Source organism: Chiloscyllium plagiosum, unplaced genomic scaffold, assembly GCF_037043375.1.
Source record: "Chiloscyllium plagiosum isolate Xiang-an unplaced genomic scaffold, Cpla_swu_hap1 HiC_scaffold_5, whole genome shotgun sequence".
NCBI classification, from domain to species: Eukaryota; Metazoa; Chordata; class Chondrichthyes; order Orectolobiformes; family Hemiscylliidae; genus Chiloscyllium; species Chiloscyllium plagiosum.
This window is the reverse complement of record NW_028270143.1, coordinates 29,818,155-29,838,701: the sequence shown is the minus strand read 5'-3', so window position 1 is coordinate 29,838,701 and position 20,547 is coordinate 29,818,155. Positions and strand designations below refer to the sequence as shown.

Genomic DNA, 20,547 nt, shown 5'->3' with positions numbered 1-20,547 from the left:
TTTTGTTATGTCTCTCTCCACCTTCAAAACCTGAAAAACTTACCATACATTGGCCCACAAACCACCTTACAATGAAGGATGTCACATTCTAATGGTTTTTTTGTAACTTCAAATAGACACTTGTTCTGAAAAGTCTGCTGCTGACAGTACCAGCCATTTATTATCTTTACTGTCTGAGCTGTTCATGACCGTATAGAACATAGAAAAGTACAGCACAGAACGGTCCCTTTGGCCCACGATATTATGCCGAGGTTTAATCTGAATATAAAATATAATAACTTAACCTATGCACCCTTCAACTTACTGTTCTCCAATGTGCCTGTCCATAATATAATTGAGCTTAAAACAATAGGTAGAGAATTCGTATTCTTTATTATGCACACTTTTAAAACAGAGCAACACATCGCAGGACAAGGTATTACTGAAATGAAAAATATGTTTGACTTTGATGTTCCCTTCTAAAACAAAAGTTGGATAGTTCCTCTTGCCTTTCTTTGTCCTCAAGGGTGTATGTTTATCAATTAATTTTTCTTCTGTAATAAGATCTTAGATGACAGTTGTTGCACAATCTTTCTAAATTTTTCAGTGGTCATACTCAACTATTTGAAGATCAGGAAACATCTTTTCCTGGAAAAGTACACACCAACACAGAATAAAAGTCTCTAACTGGTGACACAAATATATACTGCTCATCAATCTCGACATCAAAATGTCCTCTCAGAAACAATTTCAGCAGCTTACTCACAGGTCTTCTGTGGGCATTTTCACCTAATCATTGAAAAGAGCACATTATGGGTATTTAAATTTTCTCCCGATTTCTTTTAAAAAAAATTGTGTATTCTAAATTTTTAAAATTGCAGAGAGGAACATAGATTGCATTGGGAATTTTCTGGAGTTTGTTTTAGAAAAGAACTTCATTTTTTTCTCAAATGAAATAGCAACTCAGGAGAAATTGAAAAACAGTAACGAGAAATAATTCTACCCCATTATTGTTATTCATGGGAAATAATCTCAATATTTGTTGGCAACCTGGGACATTGCACGAATGCAACAAAATATATTTGATACAATGAATGAAAATAAACTACAAAGCATAAATCTGGAAAAGTTTTTATGTTGAATCTACACCCAACAGATCAGATTTGGTTTCATTTGTAAAAACATTATTCATTATGATTTCATCTGGTGCAGGAGCTTTGGTTCCTTCCTGAATAATGTCAGGCTTTTTCATTTTCAAGAAGTCATCTTCCTCTAACAGCTGGTCAACTCTTAATCTGTCATCAGGGTTGAAACAAATCATCCTTGAAACTAGGCTCAGCATTTTAGGATCCTTTGAAAAAGGAAGAAGAAAAATCCATTGGTACTGACAACAAGAAATGGTTCTATTATAGATGTTCTTAATTCACTATGTCACATCTTTGAAATTTTAGTTTCCCCATAGGAAATGATAAAAGTAGTTGATTAGAAGCATGTTTTTAAACAAAGTTAAAAATCACACAAAACCAGGTTATAGTCCAACAGGTTTATTTGGAGGCACTAGCTTTCAAGGCACTGCTCCTTCATCAGGTACTTCGAAAGTCAGTGCCTCCAAATAAACCTGTTGGACTATAACCTGGTGTTGTGAGATTTTTAACTTTGTCCACCCCAGTCCAACACCAGCTCCTCCAAACCATGGCTTCTAATCAAAATCTGTGTTAGGTTTCCCATAGGGCATCTGACACTGACAAGCTGGAATTAATGAAAATAAGTCTGGCATATCAGGTTTCAACCATGTACAATGTTACTGTGGTAATTCCAAAAGTCTGAACTGAGCAGATCATTGTCATGACTGTGTCCGCGCGCATGCATGTCTCTGCTGTGTGCATGAATGTGCCTGTGCACATGTCAGGGCTGGGCAGGGGAACCAAGAACAGGACAGCCATTAACTTTGACTAAAAAAGTTTAAAAAGACATTTTTAATAACATATGCACACTTGGGCCCTTTTTTGAAACTGAACTCATGACAGACACAGGAAGTGACTGCAATAACAGGACAGTAGAACAGAATGCAAAGGGCTTTCTCTCAAGACTGATCGAAATTTGATGTTGTCATCAATTCTTTACTTTATTGCACCATCTGCACCAATGAGACTGCTCATCTAGCAACCAATTAAATCCAAAAGTATTTTACAACATTTAGGTATTATTTTAGTTCAACTTCACTCACTGTAGGAATGAAATTCATGAACAAAAAACAGAAATCAAGCCCAGATGCATAAGCAAGATAATTCTACTTTTACCGCACTAAGTCTTATCACCACACTAGCAGATATTGATAATGTGAATCAATCCCATAAAAATAATACTCACATCTGTCACAGGAGCAAGTAAAATCAATTAAAGTGTCCAGAATTCTATGATAGCTCTAACTCTTCAAAATAGCACTTTTAAAAATGAATTGGATATTTCATTTAAGTACAAAACAGACAGGTACAGAGAGGAAAAACAAAGACGACCCAGTCAACTTAGTGGGAGGCATTAGTATAGTGGTAATATCACTGGACTAGTAATCCAGGTTAGAGTTTTAGAGACATGGTCAGAGTGACCACTGTACATTCACCGAGGAGACAAAATACTGTATTCACATTTAGAATATCCACCAAATTGTGTGGGATTACAGTGGTGTTAAATTGCACACACTTCAAAGAGATCTAGCAACTCAAAACTGGACAACCATGAACCACCGTGGGCCATCTGCAAAATAACTGTATTTACCACAAACTATAACGGCATGGCAAGGCATATCCCGTACTCAACCAATTACCAGATCAACTGTATTTCAATGAAAGATGCAGGGGAGCATACCAGGAGCAGCATTAAATATGCCTAAAACCAAGGGGAGGTGAGACTCACCGCCTTTGACCAAATGTGGCACCAAGGAGCTCGAGCAAAAGCTAGAATCAATGGGAATCAGGAAACTCTCCACCTGTTGCAGTAATAACAAAAACAAAGGCAGGAGGTAACGGTTGTTGGAGGTTAGTCATCTCACGGTGGTTTAATGGTTAGCACTGCTGCCTCACAGCACCAGAGTCCCAGTTTCGATTCCAACCTCAGGCGACTGTCTGTGTGGAGTCTGCACATTCTCTTACTGTCTGCATGGGTTTCCTCCAGGCGCTCCGGTTTCCTACCACAGTCCAAAGATGTGCAGATCAGGTGAATGGGCCATGCTAAATTGCCCATAGTGTTAGGTGCATTAGTCAGAGGGAAATGGGTCTGGGTGGGTTACTCTTCAGAGGGTTGGTGTGACTGGTTGGCCCGAAGGGCCTGTTTCCACACTGGAGGTAATCTAATCTCAGCTCCAGGACATCTCTGTAGGAATTCCGCAGAATGCCGTTCAAGGTCCAGCTGCTTCATCATTTCAATAAAAAGGTTGGAAGTGGGCATATTCATTAATGATTGTACAGCATTCAGCATCATTTCGGTTTCCTCAGATACTAGAAATCTGTGTATAATTGCAGCAATACCTGGACAACATCCAGGCATGAGCTAAGTGACACACCACATAAGCGCTGAACAATGACAATCTCCAAAAAGAGAATTTAACCATTGCCCCTTGACGTCCAATGGCACTACCATCACCAAATATCCGTTAACAACATTCTGGGGGTTACCATCGACCGGAAACTGAACAAGTCTTGTACGGATTGTAGTTACAAGACCAGGTTAGAGGCTAGGAATTCTGTAACTCACCTCCTGAATCCTCAATACCTGCAAGTTACATATCAGGAGTGTGATAGCATATTCTTCACTTGCTTGGATGGGTGCACCTTCAACACCACTCAAGACATTTGGTGCCATGCATAACAAAGTAAACCCCTTGGCTGTCACCTTACCCATCACATTTCACATTCACTCCCTCCAGCACCAATGCAGAGTATGTACCATTTACAAGATGAACCATAGTAACACATCCAGGCTCCCTTTGACAGCACCTTTCAAACCAGTAATCTTTAAATGCTTAACTTTAACATACATAATCAACTTTGCATAATGACTGACAAGCTAATAAAATCCTAAGAATGAATGTTATTTTCTAGAATTTACCTGAAACATGTTGAATTTGTGAAAGCCAAAAGATTCAATGGAATGTTGGAAAGGCATGAATTTCATGAGAAACACCACAGTGGAATATTCAGATGAGTATGCACATTACATGGTTGCAAAGTGATCAAGACATGGAATCAGACTATTGAAGAGCACTTGACATTTTGTTGATAGGAAGCTAAGAAAAGGTTGTGTGGTAGCTCTAAGTTAAGGATGTCATTAGTGGGCAATTATTTTATCTCAAAAGAGCAAAATTATAGAATCAATTCATATAGAAATTTTGGGTGCATGCAACAAGACCCTATGCTTTCGCCAACGATTTAATAATTGCTGAAAACAAATGCTGGAGACACAGCAGGTCAGGCAGCATCCATGCAGAGAGAAAGCAAGCAAACATTAAGTCTGGATGACTTTTACAGTCATAGGGATGTACAGCATGGAAACAGACCCTTTGGTCCAACTTGTCCATGCTGATCAGATATCCCAACCTAATCTAGTCCCACTTGCCAGCACCTGTCCCATATCCCTCCAAACCCTTCCTATTCATATACCCATCCAGATGCCTTTTAAATGTTGCAATGGTACCAGCCTCCACCACTTCCTCTGGCAAACTCATTCCATACACGTACCACCCTGTGTGCTAAAAGGTTGCTTCTTAGATCTCTCTCATATCTTTCCCTCTCACCCTAAACCTACACCCTCTAATTCTGTACTCCCCCACCCCAGGGAAAAGACTTTGTCTATTTATCCTATCCATGGCCCTCACGATTTTATAAACCTCAAAAAAAGGCACCCTTCAGCCTCCAATGCTCCAGGAAAAACATCTCCAGCCTATTCAACCTATGCCTATAGCTCAAATCCTCCAACCCTGGCAACATCCTTGTAAATCTTTTGAGCCTTTTCAAGCTTCACAACATCCTTCCAATAGCAAGGAGACCAGAAATGCACGCAATATTCCAAAAGTGACATAACCAATGACCTCCCAACTCCTGTACGCAATACTCTAATCAATAAAGGAAATCATACCAAGTGCCGCCTTCACTATCTTATCGACCTGCGACGCCACTTTGCAGGAGCTATGAACCTGCACTCCAAGGTCTCTTTGTTCAGCAACACTCCCTAGGACCTTACCATTAAGTATATAAATCCTGCTAAGATTTGCTTTCCCTAAATGCAGCACCTCTTGTTTATCTAAATTAAACTCCATCTGCTATTCCTCACCCCACTGCCCTATCTGAGCAAGATTCCGTTGTAATTTGAGGTAATCTCCTTCGCTGATCAGTACACCTCCAATGTTGGTGTCATTTGCAAACTTACTAACTATACCTCGGATGCTCACATCCAAAATCATTTATATAAATGGTGAAAGGTTAGTGGACCCAGCACTGATCCTTGTGGCACACCACTGATCAGAGGCCTCCAGCCTGAAAAACAACCCTCCACACCACCCTCTGTCTTCTACCTTTGAGCCAGTTCCGTATCCAAATAGCTAGTTCTCCCTGTATTCCATGAGATCTAACCTTGTTAACCAGTCTCCCATAGGGAACCTTGTCAAACGCCTTACTGAAGTGATTATAGATCATATCTACTGGCCTGCCCTCATTAATCCTCTTTGTTACTTCTTCAAGTTAGTAAGACATGATTTTCCATGAATAAAGCCATGTTGACTATCAGTCCTTGCCTTTCCAAATACATGTACATCCTGTCCTTCAGGTTTCCCTCCATCAGCTTGCCCATCACCAATGTCAGGCTCACTGGTCTATAGTTCCCTGGCTTGTCCTTACCACCCTTCTTAAACAGTGGCACCACATTAGCCAACTTCCAATCTTCCTGCAGTTAACCTGTCACTATCGATGATACAATTGTCTCAGTAAGAGACCCAGTAATCACTTCCCTAGCTTTCTACAGAGCTCTAAGATACACTTGATCAGGTCCTGCGGATTTACCCACTTTTATGCGTTTCAAGACATCCAGCACCACCTCTTCTGTAGTATCGACATTTTTCAAGATGTCACCATCTATTTCCCCACACTCTATATCTTTAATGCCCTTCTCCACAGTAAATACAGATGCAAAATACTTGTTTAGTATCTCCCCCATCTCCTGGAGCTCCACACAAACGTCGCCTTGCTGATCTTTGAGGGGCCCTATTCTCTCCCTAGTTAGCATTTTGTCTTTAATTTCAAATAACCCTTTGGATTCTCCTTAACTCTATTTGCCAAAGCTATCTCATGTCCCCTTTATGCCCTCCTGATTTCCCTCTTAAGTATACTCCTACTGCCTTCATACTCTAAGGATTCACTCAATCTTTGCTGTCTATACCTGACATATGCTTCCTTCTTTTTCTTAACCAAACCCTCAATTTCTTCAGTCATCCAGCATTTCCTACACCTACCAGCCTTTCCTTTCACCCTAACAGGAATATACTTTCTCTGGATTTTCGTTATCTCATTTCTGAAGGCTTCCCATTCTCCAACCGTCCCTTTACCTGCGAACAAATCCCCCCAATCAGCTTTTGAAAGTTCTTGCCCAATACCATCAAACTTAGCCTTCCTCCAATTTAGAACTTCAACTTTTAGGTCCAGGCTATCCTTTTCCATCACTATTTAAAAACTAATAGAATTATGATCGCTGGCCCCAAAGTGCTCCCCCACCAACGCCTCAGTCACCTGCCCTACCAAGAGTAGGTCAGGTTTTGCACCTGCTCTAGTAAGTACATCCACATACTTAATCAAACAGATTTCTTGTACACACTTAAATTCCTCTCCATTTAAACCCTTAACACTATGTCGGTCCCTGACTATGTTTGGAAAGTTAAAATTCCCTACCATAACTGCCCTATTATTCTTACAGATAACCGAGACCTCATTACAAATTTGTTTCTCAATTTCCCTCTGACTATTAGGTGGTCTATAATACAATCCCAATAAGGTGATCATCCCTTTCTTATTTTTCAGTTCCACCCAAATAATTCCCTGGATGTATTTCTGGGAATATCCTCCCTCAGCAGGGCTGTAATGCTATCCCTTATCAAAAATGCCACTCCCCTCCTCTCTTGCCTCCCTTTCTGTCCTTCCTGTAGAATTTGTATCCTGGAAAATTAAACTGCCAGTCCTGTCCATCCCTGAGCCACTTTCTATAATTGCTATGATATCCCAGTCCCATGTTCCTAACCATGCCTTAAGTTCATCTACCTTCCCGGTTAGGCCTCTTGCATTGAAATAAATGCAGCTTAATTCATCAGTCCCACCTTGTTCGCTGCATTGTCACTGCCTGCCTTGACTGTTTGACTCGCTTCTTTTCTCAATTATACCAATCTCAGACTGATCTCTTTCCTATCTCCCACCCCACCACCTTTCTAGTTTAAATCGTCCACATATCTAGCAAATCTCCCTGCCAGTATATTAGTCCCCTTTCAATTCAGGTGCAATCCATCCTTGTACAGGTTACTTCTACCCCAAAAGAAATGCCAATGTTCCAAAAATGTGAATACTTCCCCCCCACCCCCCATACACCAACTCATCAGCCATGCATTCATCTGTTCTGTTCTCCTTTTCTTACCCTCACTAGCTCAGAGCACCAAAAGTAACCCAGATATTACTACTCTCGAGGACCTTCTTTTAAAATTCCTGCCTAACTCTCAAGATTGTCCCTTCAGAATCTCATCCTTCTCCCTTTGTGTCGTTGGTTCCTATGTGTACAATGACCTCCTGTTGGGCTCTCTCCCCCTTGAGAATGTTTTGCATCCTCTCAGACATCCTTGATCCTGGCACCAGGCAAACAACACATCATTTTGCTTTTTTGCTGCTGGCCACAGAAATGTCTGTCTTTACCTCGGACTAGACAGTCCCCTAACACAATTGATTTCTTGGAACCCGACACACTCCTCACTGCATTAGAGTCCGTCTCAATACCAGAAACTTGGCTGTTCGGGCTACATTCCCCTGAGAATTCCTCACCTCCAACATTTTCCAAAACAGCATACTTGTTTGAAATGGGGATAGCCACAGAAGACACCTTCACTACCTGCCTACCTCTCTTACCTTTCCTGGAGTTAACCCATCTGTGACTGTATCTGCAACTTTTCTCCCTTCCTATAACTGCCATCCATCGCACCCCTCGCTCTTGTATTTCTTCATTATCTCTAACTGTCTCTCCAACTGATCCATTCGATCTGATAGGATTCGCAAATTTGCATTTATTGCAAATATAATCCTTAGTAACACAAACTCTCCCAAAACTCCCACATTCGACAAGAAGCACATATCACTCTCCTAAGGGCCATTTTTGCTTATTCCAAATCTACAGGCCCAGAAAATAGCACTGTTTTATTCCTCTAGAAAACACTGCTCCAGACTAACTTAATACTTATGGCTTATATTTTCACTTTTAATCAAGAGACATGTCTCAATAAAATATATCATCAAGAAAAGAACGCACTCTACCTCACTATTTTGACTTACAGCAAAGCTATACTTAGAACTGTTCACTAATCTGTTGTGTGTGACCTCTCCCAAACAGGTTCCTCCAAGATCAGTTGTGAATTTCACTTGGTTAATTTTCCCAGAAGCACTCTGATGTCCAGCGATACATGAATTCAACAGCAAAGGCAGTAACTGTGCAGGTTCACTGCTGTGTCAGTTAGCAGTGTGGGTTTCTTTCTCTTTCTCTCTCTGCTGCACCAACCTGACCATGTACTGTCTATTGTCTGTCCCCCTCTCTTTTAAAAGTGCCGCTGTTTTGACTTTTTTTTTTCCCCCATAGTTCCAAAACAATGCAACAGCATTTAAAACAGTAATCGCTGCTCCTGGAATTCAAGTAAATCATCTCCAACACCTAAAATAGCTCAAAAAAAAAAAAGGAGCAGCCTGTACCAGGTAGAAATTTTTTCTGTCCTCCATCTTCAGAGTTGAAGTGAAGAGTGGAGGGGACAGTATTTATGCAATAGGTGGGGGGGAAAGAGATTGGAATGTGAGAATGGCAGAGCGATGGTGTGTCTAACTGCCAGACTGGAAAGACCAGACAGTCCCACTGGGGTGGGTGGGACGGGAGAGAGGACATGGTGACAGAGAATGTAACAAGCAAAGTGGAATGGGTTCAAAATCTGAACTCAATATGGAGCCCAGAAGATTATAAAGTGTCCAATTTGAAGAGGAGTTTTGCTCCTCCAGTGATATGCTGGAGCATTGCAGCATGACAAGGACAGACAAGTGGGCATGTGAGCAGGACGCAGTGTTGAAATGACTGGCTATGTGAAGGTCTGGATCATTCTGTTATTTCCAGTCTGGCAGTTAGACGTAGCATTATTCTTCCATTCTTACATTGCAATCATTTAATCTGAACCATCAACATCCTTTCTCTCTGAGCACTCCAAACCTTCACCCAAACCCCACCATTATTGCACAAATGTTGCTGCCCCCTCCATACTTCACTTCGGTCTGATGAAGAATCATTTAGACTCATAACGTTAGCTTCTACTCTCTCCATGGATGCTGCCTGATCTGCTATGATCTTCAGTATTTGTTGTTTACAGATTCCAGTGTCTGCAGTAATTCGCTCCTATATTCAGTAATTGCTTTATTTTCAAATTTCGGTTAAGTAAACTGCTTTTTCAGGGCATGCTCATTCAAAATCATTGGCCCATACCTTTTGTTAATGGATTAAAATAGTAATGCAAATAAACATTTATCCAATTTGACAAAAAAATTTACTAACTGGCTGTACTTATGATCACGCTGCACTGGAGAAAACACATTGACAATGCATGAACCATCTCTTGAAGACTGCAAACAAAAATTTTACAAAGTGATAACCAGCAAACCTAATAAGCAATAAATTTCCTTACAATACTTAGCTCACTAACATCTGGAGTTCCATCGGAGTTTGTTTTTAAGTTATTCTTGGGAAAATTCAGCTGCAAAAATATAAAACAATGTTATAGTTTCAAATGTTAGCATTTTGACATTTTATTAACTCAGAACCTAGCAGCAGAGCACAGCAAACCAATTAGTTCATGAAGCATATTTTGTTATTCAGTGAGATCATGACTGATCTGTGACTTAACTCCATGTATCCACTTTTCCCCTGTACCTTATAACGCTTTGGTTAACAACAAATCATCAATTTCCAATGCAAAGTTACAATAAATTCATGGAAGGGCGTCAAGCTTGTACCTATGTTAACTCCTGAAAAATCTAGTTCTAATCTTCAGCATTTCTCCTTATCATTGCTTTCTAATTGCCCTATTACTTCTTAACATCTTGGAAACTTCAATCAAATCAATTTTTAATCTTCTAAATTCTCGGTAGAATAATCCTAGTTTGCATGATTCCTGTTCATAATTTAACTCTTTGAATCTAGACATCACTCTAGTAAATATATAGTGCATTTCTTGTAAGGTCCTAACACGTGGTATCCAGAACCAGAAACAATACTCCAGGTGCGGCTTCTATATAGTTTACCATGAGTTCTATGCCTTGATGTAAAAGCTAGCAATCAAATTTTTTGGACTTGTCCATGACATTTTAATGTTCAATGGATTGGATCCCTAAATATCTTTAGCCCTTAAGTGCTACTACAGTTTTCTTCAGCTCCTATCAGCACCTCTGAAACTTTATGCTTCCACCTATGTTGCTTATAATGTCACCTATTTTTGTGTCATCAACCAACCTGGAATGGTAGCTCACCACCCATATCAAACTTGTTAATAAATGCAGTGGATAAAAAGATGCTTGAGAAACCGGAAACAAAAGATATGAGGAGGCTTGACAGGGTAGATTTGAGAAGATGTTTTTGTAGGGGAATCTTAAATTAGGGGACTAGATTATAGAGTAAAGGGACATTAATTTAAAATTGTGATGAAACAGTATTACTTTTCAAGATGGTAGTGAATGTCTGGAATTGTCTACCAGAGTGTTATGGAAATTAGATCACATTTAAAGGGGAGGTAGCTAGATTTTTTTTAAAAATCGTACGTTGACTGTTATAGTGAGCAGCACAAATGAGAAATTGAGGTGTCTGCGGTTGTGTGCGCAGGTGTGCACATGGCACAGGCCTGTGGAGTCAAACAGCCTTTTCCTAATTTCCATGTTTTTATATTTCAATACAAATCCTCCTTGAATACTACTACTCATACCCTACCAATTAAGAGACATTGCTAACTTTCTATACTCTGTCTCTGGCTATTCAGCCAATTGCCAAACTTAGTTAACTACTTGCCCCTAGTTCTGAGCGTCAGTTTTAGATTAACAGTCTCTTGTGGACAGTTTTTATCAAATGCCTTCTGCAAGTCCACATAAATAACATCCATAGGCAGTCCCTTATTCATGACTTTACTCACCACTAAAAAAAACATTGCTGTTCAGGCGAATTATATTTAATATAAATTAAACATACCCATAAAAGCAAACAGCCATAAGCAAAAACATCAGATGCAGGCACTGCGGGTTGGCCGTTTCTTACTTCCGGGGCTACAAGTTCTAGTTTATCTGCTACCATCCAGCTAGCAATATTACGTTGATCCTAAGCCAAAAAAAAATTATATCTCTGTAAAGCATTACATTATCAAATACACTGCATTCCTGAGAGAGGCTTGATGTCAAAACTACTTTACTGGTTAAAAGAAACTTCAGACATCGAGGGGTCATGAAAATTCTGGATATAGGTGGGCGGCACAGTGGCCCACCTATATCCAGATATAGAGTTCAAATGGGTCAGAATTGAACATTTTACCACGACGAAGAACTAAAAATCGACCATTTCTGAATGGCTTTAGAAACGTAAATTTCGCCAGATGGTATATCTTTTAATGTATTCATGGGATGGAAACGTCACTAGTGAGGTGCACACTTGCTGTTGGTACTTAATGGCTTTGAGGAGATGTTGGCAATCTGCTACCTTGAACTGTTGCAACCTGTACAGTGCAAGTTCACCAGCAGTACTGCCAAGATGTGAGTTCGAGAATTTTGAATCAGGGACTGTTTACGAATAGTACTAAGTTCCCATATTGAAAGACAGTCCACATATTTATCACCCAAGTCATTAAACTCCCAATGCTGTAAAAATATAACAGATGGCATCCCAATTGTAACCATATTCTGTCCATACCCAAAAACTAAATCCTGCATTCATGCAGGCAACAATGCTGGTATGTTACTAGATAGAGGCCATCTAGACCAATCACACACACTTGCTAGTTTTCAATGTTACTGTTCATTACAGATGTAATTTGTCTAACAGTACACATTCTTGCCCTTTGAATGAATTTGCCATGTTTTCATTTTTATATCCTTTACTAATAGAAATATAGCAGTCAAATGTGATAGGAGGAAGTGTTTGCTACACGCATTGCATACACTCAATCTCCAGTAGTGTTATACATCGGGAATCAAGAACAAGCGCTGACCCAAGTGCAAGGATAATCAGAACAGGACCTGCAAAGATAATGCTATCTACAATTCAAAGTAACACATTCCTTTCTTGTTCATATAATTATATACTAACTTTCTAATTTCAAACTTATAACGAAAACAACTCAAGTTAATGGGTCACATGGTAATTCTATAAATCCACCAGGGGAATATAAGTGGAAAAACAAATTTGCATAGACAATTTCTATTCTATATGTAGACAGGGAAATCTATTATTAAAAACATTTCAGAATAAATTAAAGATTACTACATATACAAAGATTTGTCTTACATAAAGCAGCACAGTGGTTCAGTGGTTGGCACTGCTGCCTCAGTGCCAGGGAACTGGGTTCAATTGCAGCCTCAAGCAACTGCATGTAGTTTGCATATTTGCCCAGTGTCTGGAATGTGGGAGGAAACCCACACAAAGTTGTGCAGGTTAGGTGAACTGGCCATGCTAAATTGTCCACAGTGTAGGTTATTAAATCAGAGGTAAATATCAATTAGGGGAACGTGTCTGGGTGGGTTGTGCTTTGGAGAGTCAGTGTAACCTGCTTCCACACTGTGGGAATTCTAATTCTAATAACATTATTCATGCTAATGAGAATTAAATGGTTTGTGATAAATAGGAATTACCACGCGAGTTAAGTGAAGACAAATGATAGCCACTGATTTATTTAGTTGCTATAATGTCTTTACCTCTGTATTTAACTTTCAAGTTTAAGAATACACAGTTAGTAATCAAGCTGTCTGAATTGGAAGTGAATATCTGTTTTTCAATAAGGAGGGGAAATGAGGAATAAAACACAAAGTAAACAATGGATAGCCCTGGCATCATCTGTGGATAGTGAAACAAATCTGAATAAGACACTTACTCAGAACTGAAGTTTTTAGAAATACACTTTTGTAATTCTCTCATGAGACTGGGTGTTGTTAGCTGGACAAGTATTTATTGCCCATTTTTAGTTGTGTTTGAGAAGGTGGTAATGAGTTGCTATCTTGAACCGCTACAGTCTGCTGGTTGACTCACAATGCCCACAGGGAAGGGACTCCAGGACTTTGATCAAGCAAGTGAGAGAATGGTGACATATTTCCAAGTCAGAATGGTGAGTGGCTTGGAGGGGAACTGGCAGTGGTGGTATCACCATGCATCTGCTGACCTTGTCCTTCTAGATGGAAGTAATTATGGGTTTGGAAGGAGCTACCCAAGAATCTTTGGTGAATTTCTGCAGTGCATGTTATAGACAGGGCACACTGCTGCTACTGAGTGTCAGTGGTGGAGCAAGTGGATGTTTGTGAATGTGGTGCAAATCAAGTGGGTTGCTTTGTCCTGGATGGTGTCAAGCTTCTTGGGTGTAACTGGAGATGGATGCATCCAGACAAATGGGGAGTATTCCATCATATTCCTGACTTGTGCATTGTAGATGGTGGACAGGCTTTGGGGAGACAGGAGGTGAGAGTTACTTGCTGCAGTATTCCAAGCCTCTGGCCTGCTCTTGTTGCCACTGTGTTTACGTGGAGAGTTGAGTTGAGTTTCTAGTTAATGATAACCTCAGATATTGATAGTGGGGGAAGTCAGTGATAGCAACACAATTGAATATCAAAGGGAGTGGTTAGGTTGTCTCTTATTGGCGATGGTCATTTGTGGTGCAAATGTTACTTGTCACCCCAAGCCTGGATATTGTCCAGATCTCATTACATTTGAATGTGGACTGCTTCAATATGAGGTGTTGCAAATGGCGTTGGTTATATTGTCATGAAGGGACAGGGAGGGTAGTGGGAATTGTTGAATGAAAGTGAAAGTCTGGAATAGGTTTGAGAGCGAGAGCAAGAGAGATAAAATGACAAAGAAGTCAAGGAACAAAAGACAAAAGAACCTTAAGAAACAGCAGGAGTAGGGAGCTCACCCTCTCAAGCCTGCTCCATAATTTTACAAGATTGTCCAAGACCTCAACTTCTTTTTAGTGCTAGCTCCTCCAGATAGAACATAGAAGAATACAGCGCTGTACAGGCCCTTCGGCCCTCGATGTTGCGCCGATCCAAGCCCACCTAACCTACACTAGCCTACTATCCTCCATATGCCTATCCAATGCCCGCTTAAATGCCCATAATGAGGGAGAGTCCACCACTGCTACTGGCAGGGCATTCCATGAACTCACGACTCGCTGAGTAAACTCTACCCAGTCTTTACATATTTTCAGTGATCTAGCCTTCACAACTCCCAGGGGTAGAGAATTTTGGGCAGTAATGTCTTTACAAAGAAACTTCTTCTCATCAGAGTTTTAATTAAGCATCCACTTATTATTTAACTATGTCCCCTTGTTTGAGGTTCCCCCACTAATGGGTACAACTTCTCACCATTTAACCTGGCAAGCCCCCTCAAATCTTGCAAGTTTAATATGATCGCTCGTCATTCTTGCAAATCTCTAAAAAAGTGCAACATATTTAGCCATCCTTGCTAAGTCAACCCCTTCATCCCTGGAGTCAGCCTAGTAAATTCCTTGAGCTGTGAATACATCCTTTCGTCAATACAAAGATTATAACTATATACAGTATTCCAAGTGTGGCCTCACCAACGCACTGTACAGTTGTAAGATCTCCTTATGTTTAAATTCCACCCTACTCCCCCACCCCCTTAGCAATAAAGACCAAAACTCAATTTTCCTTGCAAAAACAAGATTAAGCATTTGTCCCAAGTGGGTGCGAATGCCAGAATAATGAACAAAAAAAGAGAAACCAGATTAAGACAAACAGAAAAAGAGAATCAAACTGAGGGGCAGAGTTTACAATCCGAAAATTGTTGAACCCCAAAAGGCTGTAAAGTGTCTAATTTTGAGATGGTCTGCTCCTTGGGTTGATCTTCACTGGATGATTGCAGTGAACCAAGGACAGAAATGTCAGAGTGAGACCAAGGTACTGAAGCTTGGAATCATGCTCGCAGACTAAGCATTTATGCAACAAAGTGGCCAGGCAGACTGTGCTTAGTCTCTCTATCATACAACAGACTAAGTTGTGAACACACACAGTATGGAAACATTCAAAGAAAAGTTAAGGTGGTGCAACCCAATGATCACGCTGTACAATTGCAGGGAGAAGAATGTTTTAAAAATATGGACCTGGATGATAGAAAATGTAGAAATGAAAAATATAGAGTGAAGTTCACTAGATATTGATTTACAGTAATTTTAAATAAAATATAGCACTGTATAGACAAAGCAAAGCACTTACACAACACCATGCATGTCCCCAAGGTGGCCTGGAGCATCTACAGCCATTGAAGGCAGGCTAGTTACAGGTACACCATCAGCAAATGCACTGGTCAAGGGCCCACAAACTGCATAAGTACCAAGGTTTTTTAAATGTTGCTATTTAAAGGATAAATATTATTCTGAACAGCAGAATAACCTCCCTAATCTTTTTTGAACATTTTCTGTCAGACAGGCATTCAAGGTTCTGTGACAAAGGTGGGGCATTGGTTTAAAATCTTGATTTACTGGTGCCTTTAATATCACTGCAATGGAGTTGGACCCCAATTACTTGCTCAAATAGTGGCTTTTTAGCACACAACTTTCTGACTTAGTGTTATAAACATACCATTGTGCTGCAGCCGTACACATTCATATGAATCTCTGTCATTAAATCAAATATGCAGTGTGCTTCATAACAATAGATCTGGCAGAGGGCTAAATTAGATATCACAAAGACTAGTCTGCAGACTACAATGCCTTTTGCTAGCAATGCAGACCATGTACTAACTTTTTATTTCTAGCTCATTATAAATGACTCCTGCATGCAGCTAGTGCCAACCATGCTGTTGCTTAATTGCATGCAAAAGCAGAGGACCCATAATCAATATGTGGCGGCTCTGCTCAAAGCTAGCCTTTACCCCTTAAAGGGGAAGTGCATTATGACTGGATCAAGTATTACCAATCATGCTGGAAGTGAACCTGCCATAAGAAATAGTGAAGAATGAAGAAAGAAAAATAGGTTAACAACAGACTGCATGGTTTTCAGACACTGGAGACTTTGTAAAGCAATTGGAAAGAAAGAGATATATTGAATAGAATAGAATCTCGACAGTGTGGAAACAGGCCATTTGGCCCAACAAGTCCACACCAACCCTCCAAAGAGTATCCACCCAGACCCATCCCCCATCCCAAATACTCTACATTTCCTCTGACTAAAGCACCAAACCTACACATCCGTGAACACAATGGGCAATTTAGTATGGCCAATTCACCTAACTGCACGTTTTTGGATTGTGGGAGGAAACAGGAGTAAATCCACGCAAACACTGGGAGAATGTGCAAACTCCACACAGTCGCTCAAGGCTGGAATCAAACCCAGGTCCCTGGCGCTGTGAGACAGCAGTGCTGATATTCAACCATTTGGAGAATGGCATTTCAAATTTAGGTCAGGGACCTGACACCTGGATGGGCAGCATGGTGGCTCAGTGATTAGCACGGATGCCTCACAGCGCCAGACAGCAAGGTTCAATTCCGGCTTCAGGAGACGTTGTGTGTGGAATTTCCACATTCTCCCGATGTATATGTGGATTTCCTCCCACAGTCCAAGGTATGCAGGTTAGGTGGATTAGCCATGGGAAATGCAAAGTTACAAGAATAGTGTAGGGGCTGGGTCTAGGTGGGATGCTCTTTGGAGGATCAGTTGGGGCTTGATGGGACAAATGGCCTGCTTCCACACGGTAAGGATTCTATGGATGAATTCTGCATTTGACCCTGCACCCTCAACACCATTGCATAGTGTTGCTATTTTCCAGTGTAGATTTTCTAACTCAGCAGAAGCTGTACTCAATGTCCAAGTATTGGGGGCAAGCATAGTTAGAATACAGGAGCTGCCTGTCAGATGCCAACAAGGACACTTGGCAGCTCAAGATAAGGACTGCCACTACCCATTGCTGAAGAGAGAAGGCAACTCTTTTGTGGAGGTAATATGCATTATACAATGCAAAACACGCAAATAGCTTAACCACCAAATAAAAACATTGCCTTTGCCTTGTAGCGATCCCCAAAAGCTGACACTAACATGCTACAGAGTGGATTTGCTGAATTTTCCAAGGATTTTGGGATTATAATTTCCAATGAAGTGTTGAAATGCTTAAGGAGTTAAACCTGGTTTAATTGGAGGAGAGTGGAACTGAAGCAGTGGTCACTCCTATCACACTGACATTTCACCTTCAGCTTGGACAGAAAGCAGTTATCTAGGTTGCTTCCATTTTTCTCTCATATTCCTGCTCCTTAGCTGATCAACTAGAAGCAGGTGGAAGGGGCCATGCCATTGTAATGGTGAGATTGTGATGTACAGAACTGCCTACAGTAAAAACTGCATTATTTAAATTTTCTTTTTGACTTTGGACGAAAATAGGAAAAAGCACCATTTTAAAACCAATGATTGTGGAACGAATTGCTGTATTTTTGAAAACAAATTACTGGAACTTTTAGTGAGTTGTGATTACACTTTTGCTTTGTAAGAAATATGGAGGAGAGATAAGAAACCACAGTACCAGAATGTATGTCTGGGTGTGTGTATACATTGCATGTCGAGAGCGGGCTTCATCTCGCAACAGATTACTGATCAGTTTGTGCAATTTTGACCAGCTGTGGACACTGGACACCATCAGTTTGACAACAATTCCCTGACTAGCACGTGAACAGCTTGAGTGTTTTCTGTAGATGGGTGAAGCTTCCAGACTGCAGAAGTAGGAGGTCTTGTCTGTGTGTCTGCTCTCATGGTAAAACTAATTAATGCCTGAAGAAACCAGTTATTTTCTCCCATCAGTTGCTAGAAGCTGATACCTTTAACCAGTAACCTAAAAGATTTCATAACTGGTGCACAAATCTCCCTATGCCTCCTGTGAAGGAGTGAAAGAACCTGGAGAAATAGAAAAGAAAAGAAGTTCTGGGATGCAAAAGAAACATCTTATCAACTCCTGTGGACTGGGACTATTCAACTGAGTTTCCCCAGTTCAGTGTTTCTTCCAGCCACAGCACCAATGCTATTGGTTTGTCTGGCTGTGTGTGGGGGTTTGGGTTTAAGAGTTTCGTCCAGTAGAGTTATATATTGATAATTCACAGTTGTCTCTACCTGTGGCTAGACTCGATTTATTTAGAACAAGGATTACTATTTAAGTACAGAAAACCCATCAGTATTTTTGTTAACCCGAGTCTATTAGACAGGTTAATTGTTTAGACAATAGGTGCAGCAGTAGGCCATTCTGCCCTTCGAGCCTGCACTACCATTCAATATGATCATGGCTGATCATCCTTAATCAGTGTCCTGTTCCTGCCTTATCTCCGTAACCCTTGATTCCACTATCCTTGAGAGCTCTATCTAACTCTTTCTTAAATGAATCCAGAGACTGGGCCTCCACTGCCCTCTGGGGCAGAGCATTCCACACAGCCACCACTCTCTGGGTGAAGAAGTTTCTCCTCATCTCTGTCCTAAGTGGTCTACCCCATATTTTTAAGCTGTGTCCTCTGGTTCAGCACTCACCCATCAGCAGAAACATGTTTCCTGCCTCCAGAGTGTCCAATCCTTTAATAATCTTATACGTCTTTATCAGATCCCCTCTCAGTCTTCTAAACTCAAGGGTATACAAGCCCAATCGCTCCAGTCTTTCAGCGTAAGGTAATCCCGGCATTCCAGGAATTGACCTCGTGAACCTACGCTGCACTCCCTCAATAAGTTTAACTAATGGAGAGCCTCAGTAACCTCGCTTATGCGATAATGGGAATTTGCAAGATGTGCAAAGTGTGAGGTGCTGCAGTATAACAGGTAGCATCCCTGCCTCTGAAGCAGAGGACCCAGGTTCAAGTCCAGTACTTGAGAGCCTCAGAACACAACTTGGCCAAACAGATTTGATCATCAACCTGTAAATCCTTCCAATGCATCTACAGTAGGCAGTAAAAGTGGAAGTGTCTCCTGGTCAGGTATGCTTGATGCAGGCTGGAGCCGCTCATCTTATAATCCCTGGTGACAGGCTGTCAACCTTATGGGGAAAAAACAAGCATGGCAACATACATAAACATGTGCTTTGTCTGCCATCTGTGTCACTTGATGTGACAACATCTAAGCAGGTCTATTATTTGCTGCAGACATCTCTCATGTTGTGCCATAGATTCAGATTGGAGAAACATTTTCTAAACACTGTAGGTATGATTCCCCTGTCTCCATCCCCTCACCACCCTGCCTACCCTGAAGAGTTACATGAGACTTTGTAACATACAATCTATTATTCCACTGGCATGTAGATGCAAGTCCATCAAGGTCAGAGAGTTAAATAAATAATGCCTTCCATCTCAGAGTCTAAATAAATCATATTTTGTGTAAACAATTGCTTTTTTAAAAATCATTCAGTGGAAACGAAATCAAAAGTCTCATGATTTTTTTCCATTTATTTCTGACACACTCTCAAGTAAAAACTAAGTATTTGAACATTTCGCTGTGCAACTCCCAGGAAAGTTATCTTAACATTGGCAAAAAGAAATCCATAAATAATGCTGTAGTCTAAAGGGAAAAAATAAAATCCACCCTTGTGACATTGGGGAACCTTGGTGCAACCTCAGAGGTAGCACCTTTCAAATTACAGGCAAAGATACAGCTGAAAAACATTATAGTTCTCAGGAAAATAGCAATAGGACTCCAGTCTGAGAAGGAATGAAGCTTCACATGAAAAATGTTAATTATGGTATTGAAGGAACCAAACAATAGTTTGGTGTAATTGCACAATGTAATTTCTCAGATTTTAATGAAAGAATTGGCAATAAACATTACTTCAGAGAAAAGTAATTTGATTTTTCCTAATCGTCTCCTTTGCTAAATAGATTTTAGATTAGATTTAGATTAGATTACATTACAGTGTGGAAACAGGCCCTTCGGCCCAACAAGTCCACACCGACCCGCCGAAGCACAACCCACCCCTACATTTACCCCTTACCTAACACTACGGGCAATTTAGCATGGCCAATCTACCTAACCTGCACATCTTTGGACTGTGGGAGGAAACCGGAGCACCCGGAGGAAACCCACGCAGACA

The 20,547-nt window shown here is 40.6% G+C and overlaps 1 protein-coding gene across 5 annotated transcripts in view; it reads right to left on the bottom strand.

Annotated features, from left to right (window-relative positions):
- Positions 1-355: 355 nt before the first annotated feature.
- The window catches only part of stk31 (serine/threonine kinase 31), a 113,304-nt gene continuing 93,112 nt past the window's right edge, over positions 356-20,547 (bottom strand). For 3 of the 5 annotated variants that reach the window (XM_043689740.2, XM_087987066.1, XM_087987068.1), the window contains 3 exons: positions 11,479-11,604; positions 9,929-9,997; positions 356-1,330 (listed from right to left, as the gene is read on the bottom strand). In XM_043689740.2, the coding sequence (XP_043545675.1) occupies positions 1,112-1,330; positions 9,929-9,997; positions 11,479-11,604 (414 nt within the window). In that variant the 3' untranslated portion in view covers positions 356-1,111. The remainder of the gene's footprint in view (positions 1,331-9,928; positions 9,998-11,478; positions 11,605-20,547) is intronic. The other 2 variants (XM_087987065.1, XM_087987067.1) reach the window with 2 other exon arrangements.